A 19,094-nucleotide genomic window follows, 5' to 3' on the forward strand; every position below is an offset into this window, starting at 1 on the left:
TATGATTTGGCATTCCTTTGTGGCATTTACATCTGAACCGTCATTTTCAAGACAAGCCTATCAAATCTGGAACTATTCTTGATGATCTGATAAAGTTGATAGCCTTTACTTGGACTTTGTTATTTTAACTCAGGTGCACCTACTCATTCCGCATGCCTTTTTATAGTTTGTGTTTTTCACCTTTTAATTTTTTTGTCTGTTATAATTGTTCTCTTTGTTTTATATACATTATAAAATGAAATAACAAAATGGACTTTACAAAAATAAAAGAACTAGAGGGCATCATGTGGGGTATACTCTTGGCCTCCATGGTGCACTTATAGGTTTTGTAAGTACAGTGGTACCTCTACTTACGAATAACTCTACTTACAAATGTTTCTACTTATGAACAGAGCTCCGTCCGCGATCTTGGATGCGGTTTAGATAGGATTTTTTCTACTTACCGTGTTTCTCATATTATAAGACATGTCTTATATTTATTTTTTCCTCAAAAAAACACACTATGGCTTATTTTCAAGGGATGTCTTATTTTTTTCCTCCTCCTCCTGCCACGGCCGGCATTGCTGCTGCACCTATCACTATGTCTTATTTTCGGGGTATGTCTTATATTCCTCGAATGCTTAGAAATCCTGCTATGGCTTATTTTATGGGTATGTCTTAAAATATGAGAAACAGGGTACGAATTTTTAGATAGGGTTGCTTCAACTTACTAATTTTTTCTCCCAATGCATTCCTATGGGATTTGACTTACAATTTTTTCCGACTTACAAATGTGCGTTCAGAACGCATTAAATTCGTAAGTAGAGGTACCACTGTAATAAGTAATCATACAGAAATGGAACTCATACTGTATAAGGAGCCTAACTGCTGGGCCAAGGCCAGCTCTAACCCTAAACCAGCCACTCTACCACCAGCAGGTTTCAAGGCATTGAACCTGAGGCTAGCAGTCAGTTGATTCTTAACTGAACTGAACCTTCTCACAAGGCTGATTTACCTGAGGAGTCAAGTACCTCTGATTCCAACAGCATAGGGGGCATCAGGTAGGAGACCAGAGAGAGGAGGAAAATCCAGTTTGCATAATTCGGCCTTAAAATGTAAAACAGATGTCCGTTGACATGTAATCTAGTTAATGTACAACTGTGTTTCATTTTCCTAGAGCTTTTCTTCTGCTCAGCTGTAGAGACAGGATGTTGGTGTAACTCAGGCATCCCCAAACTTTGGCCATCCAGATGTTTTGGACTACAATTCCCATCATTCCTGACCACTGGTCCTCTTAGCTAGGGATCATGGGAGTTGTAGGCCAAACATCTGGAGGGCCGCAGTTGGGGGATGCCTGGTGTAGCTGGTCAGATAGCTAAGTGCAATTTTCATGTATGCAACTCAAGTAAAGAATTAAAGAAGCTCGAACTTGAAATTACTTAACCAGATTTCAGGTCTCTTTTCTGGTTGCAATATAGGGGTGTGTGTGTGTGCAAGTAATAAAAGCAATTTGTTGTAAGAGAATATTCATTATTTATATTCATTGCTGTATATGAGGAACATACGTCATTATTAGGGCAGGGGTGGGCAACTTGTGGCCCTCCAAAAGTAGCTGAACTACATTTATAATCATCCCTTATCACTGGGCTTATCAGCTGGGCCTGATGGGAATTGTAGTCCAAGGTATGGAGTGTCTTCTAGTGGTGGCAACTCCTTTCCTTTCTTTGTATTTTCTCTGGACTGGACCAGACTTAGTTGAACTTGCGTCCTGTTGAAGCCAGTAGGGCCAATTAATTAGGCTGCCACACTGAAATCAATGGGACATAAATGTAGCTGATTAACTTACAACAAAATCCTATCAATGTATTCTCATAAACGGCTCATTAAATTTAGCAGGGCTTACCGTACTCCCAATTAAGTGTGTATACGGTTGCAGCCTTATACACCCTCTATTTTACTTTATCTGGAGTTTGCGTGCAGCTGTCTTCATTTAGGTAGAACATTTAGCAAGTATCATAGAATCATAGTATCATAGAATTGTAGAGTTGGAAGGGACCACAAGGATTATCTCGTCCAACCACCTGCAATGCAGGAATCTTTTGCCCAATGTGGACCTTGAACCCACAACCCTGAGATTAGGAGTCTCATGCTCTACCACAGGCATCCCCAAACTTCGGCCCTCCAGATGTTTTGGACTACAATTCCCATCATCCCTGACCACTGGTCCTGTTAGCTAGGGATGCTGGTAGTTGTAGGCCAAAACATCTGGAGGGCCACAGTTTGGGGATGCCTGCTCTACCATTTTTCCTTTAAGCTTTTTTCCCTTGTCAAACATCTTGGACTTGCAGAGCTTTAAAAATCAATTCAGAAATGGGTGAAAAAATATTTAAGAAAAACCAACACAATACAGGAAATGGAAAGGGGGGCATTGGAGAAGTGTGAGCACTGTAACTCTCTTCATTGTTCTATGCAGTGGAACTGTGGTGCATTATGCAGAAAAGAGCCATTTGCTTTTTCCAAACATATCTGCAAGGGAAATTATCCAAGATGTAACTAAGCTGCAACTTAAGGGGTTGTGTTTTTTTTAAAAAAATATATATATATTTGTTTGGTTTTTTTTAAAAAAAACCCCAAAAAAACCTTCCTGACATTTAAACTCTCTGCATTAAAATCCTGTTTTAAAAAAGAATGGATTAGAATGTGATTTCTCAAGACAGCATCTGTCATTCAACGAATCTTTTACAGAATGTTGTTTTCCCTAAAAATTTACCTGCTGATCTTATAGCTCACAGATAATGCTCTCAGCATTTAAAAACACTTGAGGAATGCAATGCTATATCATAGGCAGGCAAGTTGAAAGAAGGTAGTAAGAGAGATTATTTGCTGTCTGTGAAAGACCCTTCTGGGCTTGAGGTTTTACCGTGTTGTAATTTGAGTGATATGATATATAGCAGAAACATCTGAGGCTCAACATAGAAGTGTGTTAGGGGTATATAATCAAAGGTTAGGGGGATTTTGCTTGATTCTTATTCTAATACTGTACAGTTTTCAATTTGGGGACCAAATCCTGGAATATTACTAATGTTTGCCATTGGTTATATTTTTATCCCACCCTTCCTCCAAGGAAATCAGGGCAGTATATCATTGGACCCCTTCTCCATGCGCAGAATGTGCCTTCTTTTTGCACCATCAAATACTCAATAGCAAGCACCCACTTATTTTAAATTAAGAGGCAAGTTTCCAGAGCAGATGGCACAGCTTCCTACCAGAACTTCTTGCACTTCTCTCTTTAGAAATTAATCTCTGGGCACAGCAATTCTCTATGTGGACAAGTGCTGGGAGGATGGGGGAAATGTCAGATATCCTGGACACCGTCTTGGAAAGGGATGACACATTTCTTCAAAAGCTATTGGAATGTGTAACCCTTCTTGGGAAGTGTGGTCTCAGGCACAGGTATATATCCTATCTATGGAATGCTTTCAGGTGACAATCAAGGAGAAAAAGAATTGGTAATAATGGCTTGTGTCAAGGACACTGAAAGAATCTTCTCTTTCATCTTTCCGTGTAAACTAATACATAGCTTTTCTGCCAGGGAAGTGTGAACTGACAGGTTTTTATGCAACTTGCTTACATGTCCAAAATGAAGGTTACCCTGGGCAACAGATAAGAGAAGACAATCTAAGTTAGGCAGATGCAGAAAGCTGCTGGAGGGAGTCCATTCTTCAGTTCTATTTCCCTTATCTTGGGCAGCAGGCTTCTGCAGGGAAATCTAGCTGTCAATTTGAATTTCAGTAGGTCCAGATGTGCATCAAGTCATCAAATGCTCTCAAATCCTCCCTTTGGGAAGCTGTGCATTTCATTTGTAGCCACAACACCACCTGCCAATTTCGAATTTTGAGGGTGTGCAAGAGGTCCCCTCACATATGTGGCATGCTGGTAACAACAAAAAATTGTGTGGCACTAAAAGGTGACATCATTGGGGCAATGAAGATCATTTGAGGAATAAAGTTTTAAAAAGCAACAAAACTGCAAGTTATTTTGGACATACATAATACCCTTTATGTAAGCATGACCATTAAATGAATCTGTCAAAAGTACTACAGTATGGGTTTTTGGAAGGCCAACAATAATTTTCAGATCGGAATTTCAGGTTTCATTTTCAGAGTTGAATTGCAAAATAGTGCATAGCAATTTCTGCATAAGGTGCACTGATGTGTAGTTTTACTTTCTCTCAGTACTTGCAGTTGATTCCCTTGCTGTATCTTAAAGTCTGCTTATTCATAATTGTATAATTGTATAAAGTGGTGATTGCTTTCTAGATTCATGACTACTTTGCCTTTGCAGTTCAGGTATGAGGAATACATGTGCCAGTCTGGTGTAGTGCTTAAGGTTTCCACCCTAAGCTCACTTATCTGTAAGTCACATTGCATTCAACAGGACTTATAGCTGAGTAAACATAGTTAGGATTGCATTGTAAGATCATCAGTCTAGGACTGGGGAGGCCCCAATTCAAATCTTCACTCAGCTGTGAAACCCACTAGGTAACCTTGAGCCAATCACCATCTCTCAGTCTTTCCTATTTCATCTTCGTCATGGTGAGGATGAAATTGGAGGTGAGGAACTATGTACGATGTATTGAGTTTATAGACAAGGTGGGATATAAATCCAATAGATAATGCCAACTCTGTTCTCTCTACCTTCTTGTTTCCCCTGTGTATTTGCATTTTGGTGTCCTTGCAAACCTGAATATCATGCAAAGAGCTAAGACTGGCTATGGCTCCCCCTGTCAGATGCAAACTCTGTGGCAATGTATTTCCTGTTGTATAATTAAGTGGTGGATGCATTTGCTACAACAGTGGTGCAAAAATCAAGTTAAGAGAAAGAGGTTCTGAAAATAAAAGAGGAATGAAGGAATGGTCAGTGAACATGACAATGTACAGCTTTTAAATCCAGATCTTTGATCCAGGTATACAAATTTTTATGAGGAAACCACCACCACAGTAATGAGTTAGTGAGCGGCAGATCATAGAATATGATGCAGGCTGCCACACCTTCTTGCACAACCCTCGGTAGCAGACCATGTGAAAGTACTCTACCAGATTATATACCCCTGGGGTTTTGCTCCACCCTTATCTTTGCTCCTCTTCCTCCTGTGGAAGGACTGCGATTCAGTGGCAGAGGATCTGCTTTGCATGCAGAAGTTTCCTGGCTTAATCCCTGACATATCCAGGCAGGACAGGGAGAAACAACCCCTTCCTGAAACTCTGGAGGTCATGTCCTAACTGCAGCCATTAGTTAAAAAAGGTAAAGGGCCCCTGGATGGTTAAGTCCAGTCAAAGGTGACTATGGGGTGCAGCGCTCATCTTGCTTCAGGCCAAGGGAGCCGGCGTTTGTCCACAGACAGCTTTCCAGGTCATGTGGCCAGCATGACTAAACCACTTCTGGTGCAATGGAACACCGTGACAGAAGCCAGAGCGCATGGAAACCCCATTTACCTTCCCGCCACAGCGGTACCTATTTATCTACTTGCACTGGTGTGCTTTCAAACTGCTAGGCTGACAGGAGCTGGGACAAAGCAACGGGAGCTCACTCTATTGTGGGGATTTGAACTGCTAACTTTCCAATTGGCAAGCTCAAGTGGCTCAGTGGTTTAGACCACAGTGCTACCCATATCCCCCTAGCACTGAGCCTTATTCAACCCCTAGCCACAAAGTCTCACCTTTATAACAACCAGCTATCTTAGCATCCCAGATCAGAAACAATCTCATCTTTCTAGCTTAATCCATCCCGTTGTCGTCATAACAGAACTACAGACAACACTGGTATTCAGTTGAATGTGACCAGCATGACTAATCAGCTTCTGGTGCAACGGGACACTGTGACGGAAGCCAGAGCTCACAGAAACACCGTTTACCTTCCCGCCACAGCGGTACCTATTAATCCACTTGCACTGGTGTGCTTTCAAACTGCTAGGTTGGCAACCATTAAAACCTTCTTGTCTGGCCACCGAAACACTGCACCTGTCTCTTAGGCCTTGTTGAATGTGGATTAGAATTCAGGCAACCACATAAACATCTCCAACTGTTTGTGTATTTTTGTAACTCTGTAATTCCTGGTGGAATTGCTGCTTTCCTTACCTTTGCAAATGCGCTGTTGAAACGAAATGGCAAGAGGCAATTACAGGGGGTGGCATCAAATAGCAGACAAATGAAGAGGTGCTGGGTAGTTCCCAAAGAATGTTCTTGGTCGACCACCCAGTTCTGTTTTGTTCTGTCACTGTAATATTGCTATCTGCATTACTACTGTGTTAGTAAGAAAGATAATAACGCACAAAAAATTGACTTCTGGAACTGCCATTCCTGCTTAGAAAGAGCTATTATTATTTCCCTTTATGTCATTGTATTGTGCTGTCATTTTCTTTGCCTCTCTGCTCCTCCTTTGCTCATTTGCCGTGAATATAGTTTTGAGATTTGAAGCGCATTCCCATTTTTAGAGTAAGATTAAAGGATTTTTCTAATACTAATTGCACTCTTGGCAAAAAAAAGAAGAAGAGGCAAATGCATCTTCAGTTAACAGTTTTTCCTAACCTTTCTTTTTCAAACACTCCTTACATAAGTAGGAGAAATGCCCCCCCCTTTAATCTAATTATCCTATAAATATATTGTGGATAAAAGAAGATTTTTCGATTAATTTCTAAACAATTTTTGTTGGGGGGCTTTGGAAGGCAAAAATATGCCCAAAGCAGATTGGGATGTGAAAATCATGGTTGAAAACCCAAAGATTATTTCCCAAAATAGAAAGAAGTGCTGCAGTTTAAAGAGCTTAGGACAGTCCACAGCAGAGCTTGTGCCTCTTATGAAATGGATTTCCTATTTGTTTTTGTCTCTGTTCCATTTACAGATAACAGCTAGATAGTAAAAAGTGGCATTCTACAGACTACGAGACATAATTGCAGTTACAGATGGGGCTGAAGACAAATGTTACTTGAAAGGACAGTCTTTTAATAGTTGCTGTGGGGGGGGGCAGGTGCATCGGTAGTGAGGGAAGAAAGTGTTACAAGGCAGAAGGGGAATGACTACATTTTTTAAAAGGCTTTTAAAGAGAGAACATGCTACATAACTTAATTTGCTCGAGTCCTAGGGGCCTGAAGAATTGTCCCTTGCATGCGAATCTTCCTGTGTTTTAACATACACATCAGAGACCCCTCTCTGTGTTGCCATCAAGTGGAAGATAATCACGGAAATTGTCTTTTCGGTGGTGGCACCCTGGTTATAGAATGCCCTCTTGATGATTACTCAGTTAGTTTGATTAGGTTTTATACAAGGCAAATATTTAATTGCTTGACTTTCAGTTGCAAAGAGACAAATACCGGTAATGATTCCCTCCCCAGCAAGTACTTGCAAAAGTCCTTCAGTTTTTGAAAGCACTCAGTGAGGGTGGGGGGATAGGAAGATGTCATTTCTGAGCTGGAGATGGGAATGTTCATGCATCACTATGTTCCCCGATCCTCTTGCAGAGATCATAGTCCCAAGAGTGCAGTCAGAATACTTACATCATATTACAAAAGCTTTGGCTATCTAGACAACTTTCAAAAAGTTGTGGCATCTCCAAAACTGCTAGTTTTATATGCAACTCCAGATGCACTTAACAGGTGTCAGCTTCTCCAGATTTCTCTAAACTGTAACTGTATCATAATGTACAACAGGAATGGAGAACTTCTTGCATTAAGGCAAAATTGGCCCAGCACGGGTACCCGTTTGGCTCAGGAGGCCATTCCCCATGAACCACATCCTCAAAAGATGACACTTTGACATCAGGTGTGGGGCAGGTGGAGACATGGCTTCCAATGCACAGTCCAGGGTCTTAAAGTGCTATCCTGGTTGTGCACCTCCCACTCACAACCAAGGGGGGTTGGAGCAGGTAAAGGTGGTGAAGAGTAAGAGTAGGCCTGTCCACCTTGGGTAAAAAAATGTGTTGCACCAATCCTGCTGGAAATTGTTTCCATGTATGCTTAAAATCGACATGGGTGGCACTGTGGGTTAAACCACAGAGCCTAGGGCTTGCCGATCAGAAGGTCAGTGGTTTGAATCCCCGTGACGGGGTGAGCTCCCATTGCTTGGTCTCAGCACCTGTCAACCAACCCAGCAGTTCGAAAGCATGTCAAAGTGCAAGTAGATAAATAGGTACCACTACGGCGGGAAGGTAAATGGCGTTTCCGTGCGCTGCTCTGGTTCACCAGAAGCGGCTTAGTCATGCTGGCCACATGACCTGGAAGCTGTACGCCGGCTCCAGGGCCGGCTCTAGGTAGAGTCCCGGTGGCGCGGGGCGGCAGAGCGCCGGGCCGGTAGACAGGGCGCGGGTGCCAGGGCGATCTCCACCCCTCAGCGCCAGGGCGCGTGACCTGCTCAAGACTGCCCTGGCCGGCTCCCTCGGCCAATAGAGCGAGATGAGCGCCACAACCCCAGAGTCGTCCGTGACTGGACCTAATGGTCAGGGGTCCCTTTGCCTTTATGCTTAAAATGACTTTCTCTCCCCATCCCACCAACTATCCCTTTCCCATCTCCTTTGCAGTTGGGAAGGTTGAAAAGATCAGGAAGGGAAAAGGAACAATAAAACAGTAAAAAACGAAGTTTAAAATATCAGTATTGATTTTTAAAGTGGTCATTCCTCCGCACCCACCATGAATGTTATGTTGCACAACACTTTGCAGTCCTCTGGTGGAAAAGCACCCTAAAAATATTAATACAAATAAATACAAAGACAGGGAGGAATACTTAATTTGTAAGTATATGAAGTCAGAAACATTAGACAGCCCAGCTTGTGATCCTAGAGGTTGCTTAGCATCCTATTCTCTTTGTGACAGAAGAAAGAAGTAAAGTAATATTGAAAGGAAAATTGGTATTAAAGAAGCCTTTCCAGGGCATGATTCTTTTTACCCTACAAAATAAAAAAATACAGGTTTGGATCCTGAGCTCCATGAACAAACAGAAATGCTTACATAAGGAAGGATGAGACAGGAAAGTTCCTTTCTTTTTTAAAATATATATATAAATTTTTATTAAAGGTTTTCTCAGTTTACAAAGACGTGTGCAATGTCTCTCATAGCATTTTTACAGATCAGTTTCAGTTGTTGAGACATTGTGGAGGAAAAGGGGGGAGAGCGGTAGATAAGGGAAGGGTGTGTGTGACAATGTTTCTATTTTACTTAATGCGGGGGGGGGGGTTGTCAGCGTCGGTTGTGCAAGTTCTTTGCTGTGCATTTGTTTTCCTTTGATGGTGAGAGTTGTTGGGGTTGGCCTAGGACAGTGTTTCTCAACCTTTTTTGGGCCAAGGCACACTTGTTCCATGAAAAAAATCACGAGGCACACCACCATTAAAAAAGTTAAAAAATTTAACTCTGTGCCGCCCTATATTGACTATATAATTATGACTGTAAGAAACACTTGCCAATTGCTGTGTTGGTTGCAATCTCCTGTAATAAGGCTTCACAAGCCGCTGATTTCTCTGCCAGCACAATCCTTTGCTCAGCAAGTTTCAGGTTGAGCTCATCCAGCCAGCTTCTTTAAGTTTGTCTAAAACCACCCTCCCGTGGTGGTGGCTGTTGAGAGCTGCGCTCGCCCCACGTCGTGACCCGGCCGGCTTCCTTCCCGGTGGGTCAGTGCTGCCGCCAGGCACGTGTCAATGCAAATCGCCCTTCTCGTCGCCGCATGTCGCGGCACACCAGCCAGCGTCTCGCGGCACACTAGTGTGCCGCGGAACAGCAGTTGAGAAATGCTGGCCTAGGATATAGTTTTATTTTGTGGCTGGTCCCTTTCTGTCACTTCCTTTCATTCTTAGAACTGCGGATCCAGGCCATTGTTTTCTTTCCACCTTCACTTGTCTGCTTTTCTCCTGGTTGATTGTGAAGAGCCACTTGAGGGAAAGTGGTGTATTAAGCACCTTTAAAGTGTTTACAATTGCTATCTAAAGGGCCTGATCCTGTTCCTTAGCATTTCTGTAATAAATTATCTAGCAATGTAGGCTGGTTCACTTCACAGAAGCACCTTGGGGTGGTGATGCCAGGCTTTGCTTAGGGTGGCTGAGTGCCCTACTTTACAAAGGACAGTCCTCCATTTGAAGGGCTGCCCAGTTCAAGACCAGTTTTAAGAACCATCAGAAAGAGGGAAAGTGGCTCAAAGTGGCCTGTCAGCAATACCTGAACAGCAATAGTGAGATAATTATGCTTTGTTTAAATTATAATAATTCTTTCTGAATGTTTACCTACACGTATGCAGATCTTATGCAAACCCCTTCCTGTCTCTCTCTATTTGGTGATACGTGTAAGTGGCCACTCCATCTCCACTCATTCTAGGACACTGTTTGTGAAAGCCAGCAACTCTGTGTGGGAACTTCACACTTAATGGGATTTTATACAATTGCAGTGGGCTGAAAAGAGGCTGATGGAATCTTGCAAATTGTTGGGGCTGCAAATACATCCTCCTCATGGAGGCTACCCACTGGTGGTCCCAGTATGCTCCCCAAAGGCTTGCATGGCCATTGCTCTTTCCACAAGTGTCAGCAGGGCCTATGGCTTCATACCAGAGCTGGTGGCAATTCTTCTCCAGGGTCTTAAAAGTAGCATGGTCACTTTAGGAGCTGTAATTCTGGGAAAAACTTATTTCCATAGTTTTATGCTGTATATCATAACGTAGGCCTTAGCAAAACCGAATATGCTATGTATAGTTTTCTCTGCTGCATCTAAAGCAGCTTGATCAAATAACATGGCAGATTGGACACATGATGTGTTTAATTTGCAGGATGCTTCAAGGACCAGTCTATGCATGAAGCATAGCTGCCAAGTTCTCCCTTTTTTTAAGGGGAATTCCCTTATGCTGAATAGGCTTCCTCGTGAGAAAAGGGAAAAATTGACAGCTATGGCATGAAGATCCCCACAAACCAAGTAGACTAAGAACTGACTCACCATTTATGTGACCCTGAGTATTTGCCACAGTACATGCATAAACTACGAAGGGGATATTTCCAGACACACTGTGTGTTATTTGCACAGCATCAGCAGTACACATGACATTTTAGAGTAATAAAAACAAAGGCTGGTTCCTACCTCAAGGGACTTACAAACAAATTTTAGCTGGGAAAGGGGTTGCCGAAGAAGACAACAGTGGGAGTGGAGGAGAGAATAAGGGATGAATTCCAGCAAATGCAGTTGCATGTATTGGGGCTTTGTTTCAGATAGGCATGAGGATTAATGCTGGACTTAGACTGTACAAGAGATGGGGAGCTCCAGCAGAACAGCATCTACTTATCCTCTTCTCTTTGGTAGCATAGTTAAGTGTCACCCCCAGAAGTGTGGCATGACAACATTGTGTTCTTAGTGCTCTTGCCCCTGCTCTACTTCATTGGCGGCTGCTTGTGTGAGGCATGGATAACTCAGCTTGGTGATAGTTCATTATAAGCTTTGTGTTACTAGACCTTACTGTGGGAGAGAAGAGGCAACAGGCTTCTGTTTTCAGTGGGCAGCTGTATATCGCCTGCAGCATCTCATTCTGACCTAAGGATTTAAGACAAAGTACCAGGAAGTTGCATCCCTGCTGTGGTTCATGTCCACTACATACCGTACTCCTGAATGTTGATAGACACTTGGCATTGTACTTTGTTATTATAGCCAACACTAGTTAAAGCACTGATGTGCCATGTTGTCACAGTAAGTGTGAATGGGTCCTAACAGATTTGGTGCTAGGTGCATTTTTGCTCTATTTTAAGCGCCTCAGTAAATATGCAACAGATATACCAAGTTTTAATTCTGTGCCCCTGCTGTGAGGCTGGCCAGCAGCAGTGCGCTTGTTCTTGTGCTACTGCTGTCATGGCAACATGCTCTACCACCACTCCTACTGAGAGGTCTGTAGGCTCAGCATTGGTGCTTTCTTGTTGCTAAGCACCTGCAATGCTTGCTCCAGGCAGGATTCACTGTTCCTTAAGAGTAAGTGCAGAGCAGCAACGTGTTATTTACCTCACGGAAACCAGTCCATGTTACAAACACAAATACACTGCTGCTCTGTACATACATACATATGTGTGTGAAAGAGTTAGAGTACAATATGTTCTGTACTGTTGTTTGGCAGTAGATGCTTAAAAGTTATACAAAAGTTGTTTCACTTGAGAATCTGAAACAAGCAGAGTTGAGATCCTCCCCCCCCCCACTTTTCTTCCCCTCTTCCTTCTTTACAAACTGGGTTGCTTCCATTTTAATTTTTCAGTGATTTCAGGATAAATAATGGGAGCATAATTTCCTTGAATCTATTATGTCAACGCCACCCCATCTGTCATAAGGTTTTATATCTAAATCTCTGCTGTTCTGTGTGCTGAATTTGGTTATAGTGCAGGACAAAAGGCTAGTTTCCATGCTAAACACGTTTTCCAACATAGAGATAGGAACCCCGAGTGACCAAGTTCCCAGCTCTGTGTTGGAGCACTTATGCATGAGTAAGGCAGCACTCTTCAGGCTAATATAAATTTTATTTATGAAGTTTATTTCACCCTTCCTAGAGACCAGTAGCAATTTCCTCACTATATGTGATCTACAAAATTGAAACTGTGTGAATCAAGAAGTTGTGACTATTTTGATTACATGTCAGCAAACTAAATGTTTTTGTCAATGGGAATAGGTATCAGAAGCTCCAGTGATGCCTTCATGTAGGCATTTACCATGTTTCTCCGAAAATAAGCCATACCCCGAAAATAAGCCATACCCCGAAAATAAGCCATAGTGATAGGCAATTTAACCTTGTAGGTTAAACTGTACCATACTTAATAATAAAAAATAAGACATCCCCTGAAAATAAGCCACCGTTTTGTTTTGTTTTTTGAGGAAAAATAAATATAAGGCAGTGTCTTATTTTTGGAGAAACACGGTAACTAGTTCCTTATGTTACTTGGAAGAGGCTTGCTTCTGCAAGTTAGGCATTTATACAGAATGAATAGATCATTAACGTAATCCAATAGCCCATTGACTTCATTTGCTAATGTCAAATTGCTAATGTCAAATTGCTCCTTGGCATCATATTATATGTACAGTGGTACCTCGGGTTACAAACGCTTCAGGTTACAAACACTTCAGGTTACAGACTCCACTAACCCGGAGGTAGTACCTTGGGTTAAGAACTTTACCTCAGGATGAGAACAGAAATCGTGCGGTGGCAGCGGCAGTGGGAGGCCCCATTAGCTAAAGTGGTGCTTCAGAGGTTAAGAACAGTTTCAGGTTAAGGACGGACCTCCGGAACGAATTAAGTTCTTCACCAGAGGTACCACTGTATTTGTTTTTGTCTCTGTTCCATTTACAGAACAATATTACTGCAAGTTAAAATTCTGATACTGTTCTGCTACTTAAAATCTGTAACTTTTATTTATTTATTATTTTTCCTGGTGCATGTGCCAGGGCTTTTTGAAAGTGTGACAAACAAATTATGCTTTTAAGAAACGCAAAAAAGAGCATCATTACATGTGTTGTACTAGAGTCTGATTTTATTCCTACATGTTTGAAAGGACATGGGTTGTTATTTTTTGACAGTGCTATGCTGTGTATTTCTGGACCATGCCATTTCTGCATGTTTCTAGCCATAGTTTTAGTTCATTCCCTCTCCACATTAATGTGTGCCCTGTTTTAATTTTATCTCAAAACATGTATTCATTTTTCAATACATTTATACTGCTGAGAACTGCACCACAACTTTCAGAGAAGTGTGAAATCTCTTCTATAGTCCAGTTTCAACCTGCACACTAATCTGAAAAGCACCATGAAGTCATTTTGTATAGAAACTCACAGAGAATGAGTATCTCAATCCTACCCAAAGAATACCTGTGTGCACTGCCCCCACCACAGTCAACAGATTGTGGGAGAATCCTCCTCTGCATTTACTTGTATGAAGGAGATATAAATGCAGAAAGTGGCAGCAAGGCTGATCCTATCTCCAGTGTTGCATGACTTCCCCCAGCCTTGCCCACCATGTCTCCATGTTAGACATGGGGATATGAATTGGGGGAGCCTATGGCGCTGTGGGTTAAACCACAGAGCCTAGGGCTTGCCAATCAGAAGGTTGGCGGTTCGAGTCCCCGCGACAGGGTGAGCTCCCATTGCTCGGTCCCAGCTCCTGCCAACCTAGCAGTTCGAAAGCATGTCAAAGTGCAAGTAGATAAATAGGTACCACTCCGGCAGGAAGGTAAACGGCGTTTCCGTGCACTGCTCTGGTTCACCAGAAGCGTCGTTGTCATGCTGGCCACATGACCCGGAAAAGCTGTCTGTGGACAAATGTCAGCTCCCTCAGCCTGTAAAGCGAGATGAGTGCCGCAACCCCAGAGTCGTTCACGACTGGACTTAATTGACAGAGGTCCCTTTACCTCTACCACCACCCTGCACAGCCACCTTTTTCAGCTAAAGTAAGTTTATTGTGATCCAGCAAAGTCAATCTTCACGCTAAATATACATTATGGGATGGAACCATGTTGGGAGAAGCAGTGACCCACACCAAGCATTTGGTGTGAGTTCTTGGTGAATGAACGGTGCTGTTGGCTCTGACTGCAACAGTCATATGTTTGGGGATGTGATTACTGAATCTAGATGTCCTTTCCACCCCAACCCCACGTTTGGTGAGATGACAGTTCCAACCATCTGTTACGCACAAGAGATCCTTATAGAGACCAGTGGGTGAGGAATGTGCTTCTGCATATGAGGATCTCTAGATCAGGGTGTGTGGTTGCTGCAGCCTGGTAAACGATTGGTAGCGTGTTACCTTCAGAGTTCTGTAGAAATTGGTGTCAAGATACAAATTGTTTTAGTTACTCTTAATCAGATAGCTTCTCACCAAGTATTTCTATAGTCTGTATAACTCCTCTTGCCTGTTTTACTATATTGAAACACCATTTATTGTTTTACAACTGGAATTTGCAGTTCGAATAAAATTTCATGACAGCATTATGTGATTAAGAAATGACAATGTTATGAAGAACACTGAATGGTAATTTTTGGACTTTAATTCTTGTGAAAGGGTTTGTAGATCTTGGTGGGCTAAGAGACAGGTTGCAAATATACAGATTTTTTTAAAAAAAGAAATGCTTCCTACTTTATTAATTTTCCTTATTAAAACATTTTTGTTTTGTTTTTGTATTCACATCTAGATCACAATAAAAAATTATGATAGCAACAGGAGGAGTCATAACAGGACTGGCTGCCTTAAAGCGGCAAGACTCTGCCAGATCCCAGCATCATCTAAATCTTGCGACATCAGCAGCTACTGAAGAACAAAAGCCAGTAAAACGCCGACCCAGAGCAGACGTAGTCGTGGTCCGAGGCAAGATTCGACTTTACTCTCCATCAGGATTCTTCCTTGTTCTGGGAGTACTTATCTCATTTCTGGGGATTGCTATGGCAATCCTTGGGTATTGGCCTGAAAAGGAGCCTTTTCCAGAGTCTGAATACAGCTTGCCACTAAATGATACCCAAGTCATAGAAAAAGAAGATGGAGTTATAATTCGTTTCTTTGAACAGCACTTGCATTCTGATAAGATGAAAATGTTGGGGCCTTTCACAATGGGGATTGGAATATTTATATTTATTTGTGCAAATGCTATGCTCCATGAAAACCGTGACAAGGAGACAAAAATCATACACATGAGAGACATCTATTCCACTGTCATTGACATACATACTCTGAGGATCAGCGAACAGAAGCAGCTAACTGCGGCCTACACAGGCTTAGCAGGGGAGAATGAAGTCAAGTACAACGGAAGTTCTTACGCATCACGGCTGGCTGCAAATACAATTGCACCCTTCTCAGGCTACGCGAGCAACTTTCGAATAGACAGCAGTGCTGAGGAGGATGAAATTGCTGCTAGTGACGGCAAAAACGCTACTCATCTTCTGCCACCTTTGCTTACTGAGCGTTCTGGTTCAGTCTTCGGCCTTTACCCTCACTCTGGAAAGCCAAAGGATGATAGGAGTAGCAGCTCTTTAAAGTGTGAAACGAAGTCAATTGTGTCATCCTCCATCAACGCTTTCACATTACCTGTAATTAAACTAAATAACTGTGTTATTGATGAGCCCAGTATAGACAACATCACTGAGGATTCTGTTAGCACTAGAGGCAGGCCTAGAAATTTATCTATGGACTCTCTACCCATTCCATCAACTCATACCAACGACATGTACAAACATTCCAGCACATTGATACCAAGAAACAGTTTATATGGAGACTCTTCATCCAAATCTTCTATGAATCTTGGGCCCAGTACAGGAAAGTTTCTGTCACCTGGTGCAGCCAGAAAACAGTTTGGGTCCAACACCTCTTTGCATCTTTTGTCTGTGCACTCAAAATCCCTAGACTTAGATAGGGGACCTTCTACTCTGACTGTCCAAGTTGAACAAAGAAAACACCCAAGTTGGCCAAGACTGGACCGGAACAACAGTAAAGGTTATATGAAACTAGAAAACAAAGAAGATCCAATGGACAGGCTGCTTGTGCCATCAGCAACAGTCAAGAAGGACTTTACTAACAAAGAAAAACTTCAAATGATTTCCAGATCACATAATAATTTGAGTTTTGAACATGATGAGTTTTTGAGTAACAATCTAAAACGTGGAACTTCTGAGACAACGTTTTGACGGGGGACTAAAATTAATGTGTCAGTATTTTTTTAGCAAAACAAAACATTTTGACACGTGATTCTTTTTTTGTGTGTGTTTGGTTTTCCAGTGAAACTGCCACAAGCCTGTTTTTACCAAATGTTTCTATCCGATTAAAATGGCCTTGTGTTAGCAAAGGTGTTATTTTTCACCTCTGCAGTGCCAAGTGTTTAATGTCAAGCAGCTTGTTCATCAAAACACTGCACTGGCATAGTGACGATTGGATGGTGTTCGTGCTTGGATGGTAATTGGATGGTGGTTTGATAATTGATATCTTCTTAATTTACAATTGCAATACTGTATATTATCACTGCTCAACATATCTCAGATCCCTTTCCTCCCAGTCATTACTCTTTTTGTTTCTATGTAAGCATGCTATCTTTCATTACTGTGAGTCAACAATACAAGCTGACTGAATAAGCTTCGATGTTCAGAGCCATCAATGATGGCAACATGTTAACAATGGTGCTTTTAACTGGAGATGGAGATGGATGGAAGGTTTGCTGTGGTGGAGCCAAATTTAGCCCATCAGTATATCCAGTGGAAAAATTGACTGTTTTCCTTTTAAAAGAAAGAATTCTATATCAGCAGGATTCTATTCAAAAGAATAATAGGATTCTATTCTATATAGATTCTATTCTGTATTGAAACCTGTTTTCAAAGCTTTCAAATGAGGTGTGCCATGTGGGTATTAGTGTTTTGAGCAACATGAATGAGTCCAGGTTTCCCTTGGGCACATGAAACTAGTTCATGGTTTTTCTTGGAATCCAAAGCGTAAAGTAGATAATGAGTATGATCCGCAAGGATATTTCTACCATGCAATAAACACATAGCATTTTATCTGTGTAGTAACTGCTCATCCCCACTCCAAGCAGGGAATGCACAAGAAATTCTCTTACATATGGTAGTAATAATGCATTGTCAAATATTAGTAAAAAACAAACAAAAAAACCTGCTACCACAGTGATTAGGATTTGGGAGAAAGACTATGGAGATTGAAAACCATTTTTGTGAACTTGCTATAATCAACTGAATACCAATGTTGTTTGTAGTTCTGTTATGATGACAAGGGGGTGGATTAAGCTAGAAAGATGAGATGGTTTCTGATCTAGGATGCAAAGATAGCTGGTTGTTATAAATGTGGGACTTTGTGGCTAGGGGTTGAATAAGGCTCAGTGCTAGGGGGATGCGGGTAGCACTGTGGTCTAAAGCACTGAGCCTCTTGGGCCTGCCAATCGGAAGGTTAGCAGTTCAAATCCCCACAATAGAGTGAGCTCCCGTTGCTCTGTCCCAGCTCCTGTCAGCCTAGCAGTTTGAAAGCACACCAGTGCAAGTAGATAAATAGGTACCACTGTGGCAGGAAGGTAAATGGGGTTTCATGCATTCTGGCTTCTGTCACAGTGTTCCGTTGCACCAGAAGTGGTTTAGTCATGCTGGCCACACAACCCGGAAAGCTGTCCGTGGACAAATGCCAGCTCCCTCGGCCTCAGGGCCGTCTTAAGCGCCCCTGGCGCCGTGGTGCGGCGGATCCCTCCGGCGCCCCCCACCCTGTTTCTCAGCGCGGCGGGCGGGCACAGCTGCCGTGGGCGCAGGTGCGTGGCGGACTGGCCGGCCAGCGGGTGGCCGCAGCTCGCGGCGCCCCCCCCCTGGTGGGCCGGCGCCGTGGTGCCCTGCGCCACCCAGCCTGGCCAAAGGGCCGGCCCTGCTCGGCCTGAAGCGAGATGAGCGCCGCAACCCCATAGTTGCCTTTGACTGGACTTAACCGTTCAGGGGTCCTTTACCTTTACCTAAAGCTCAGTGCTGGCCAAGGAAAAACCCACCTAGTTTGGCGTTATCACTGTTACAACATTTTTAGGTGTTTCTATAGAAGTATGAGGTATGGTATAGCTATACCTGGCACTTCAGAGATATAAATTTCAATATGCATGTAACCTACCTGTCAAAGAGTAGGATGGCAGTGAATTCAAGTAGTTATGGCATTTAAATAAATGATGTGTGTAGAATGGTTGTTCTGTTGTACAACAAAGGTTTTTTCTGGTTATAGTGTGAACTCAAATAACAAATACTGCAATTCATTAATGATGCTGACATTAAATATGAACCTGCTTTTGACCACAGTTTTCAAGAACTAAAACATTACTTGTTGCTGGGATACACTGCATTGTGAACTGCCGCAAAGGTGACGATACCGTTAGCAGACATTTCCCCCCCTCCAATTGGGTCACTGTTGAAGTTGAAAGTTATTGCTAAAGAAATTAGCACTGTGAATAGGTCTACCAGAAAACCTCCTTACATTGCCTTAAGGCAGATAGACCCTACTTTTGCTAACTAGTCTATTGTAATCCATTCCACCCCTTGTGGTTTGGCCAATAGGATCACAGTGTTAACTGGTCATTTTAGCAGATGTTTCATATTTTCACTTAACCTAAATAACTCAGGAATT

General features: G+C 42.4%; 1 protein-coding gene across 4 annotated transcripts in view; it reads left to right on the forward strand.

Moving 5' to 3' along the window:
* TMEM200A (transmembrane protein 200A) overlaps positions 1-18,287 on the forward strand; it is a 40,019-nt gene extending 21,732 nt beyond the window's left edge. For all 4 annotated transcript variants that reach the window (XM_035109008.2, XM_035109007.2, XM_035109009.2 and 1 more), the window contains one exon: positions 15,148-18,287. In XM_035109008.2, the coding sequence (XP_034964899.1) occupies positions 15,164-16,630 (1,467 nt within the window). In that variant the 5' untranslated portion in view covers positions 15,148-15,163 and the 3' untranslated portion in view covers positions 16,631-18,287. The remainder of the gene's footprint in view (positions 1-15,147) is intronic.
* The last annotated feature ends 807 nt before the right edge of the window (positions 18,288-19,094 follow it).

The sequence above is a fragment of the Zootoca vivipara genome, chromosome 3, assembly GCF_963506605.1.
Source record: "Zootoca vivipara chromosome 3, rZooViv1.1, whole genome shotgun sequence".
NCBI lineage: Eukaryota > Metazoa > Chordata > Lepidosauria > Squamata > Lacertidae > Zootoca > Zootoca vivipara.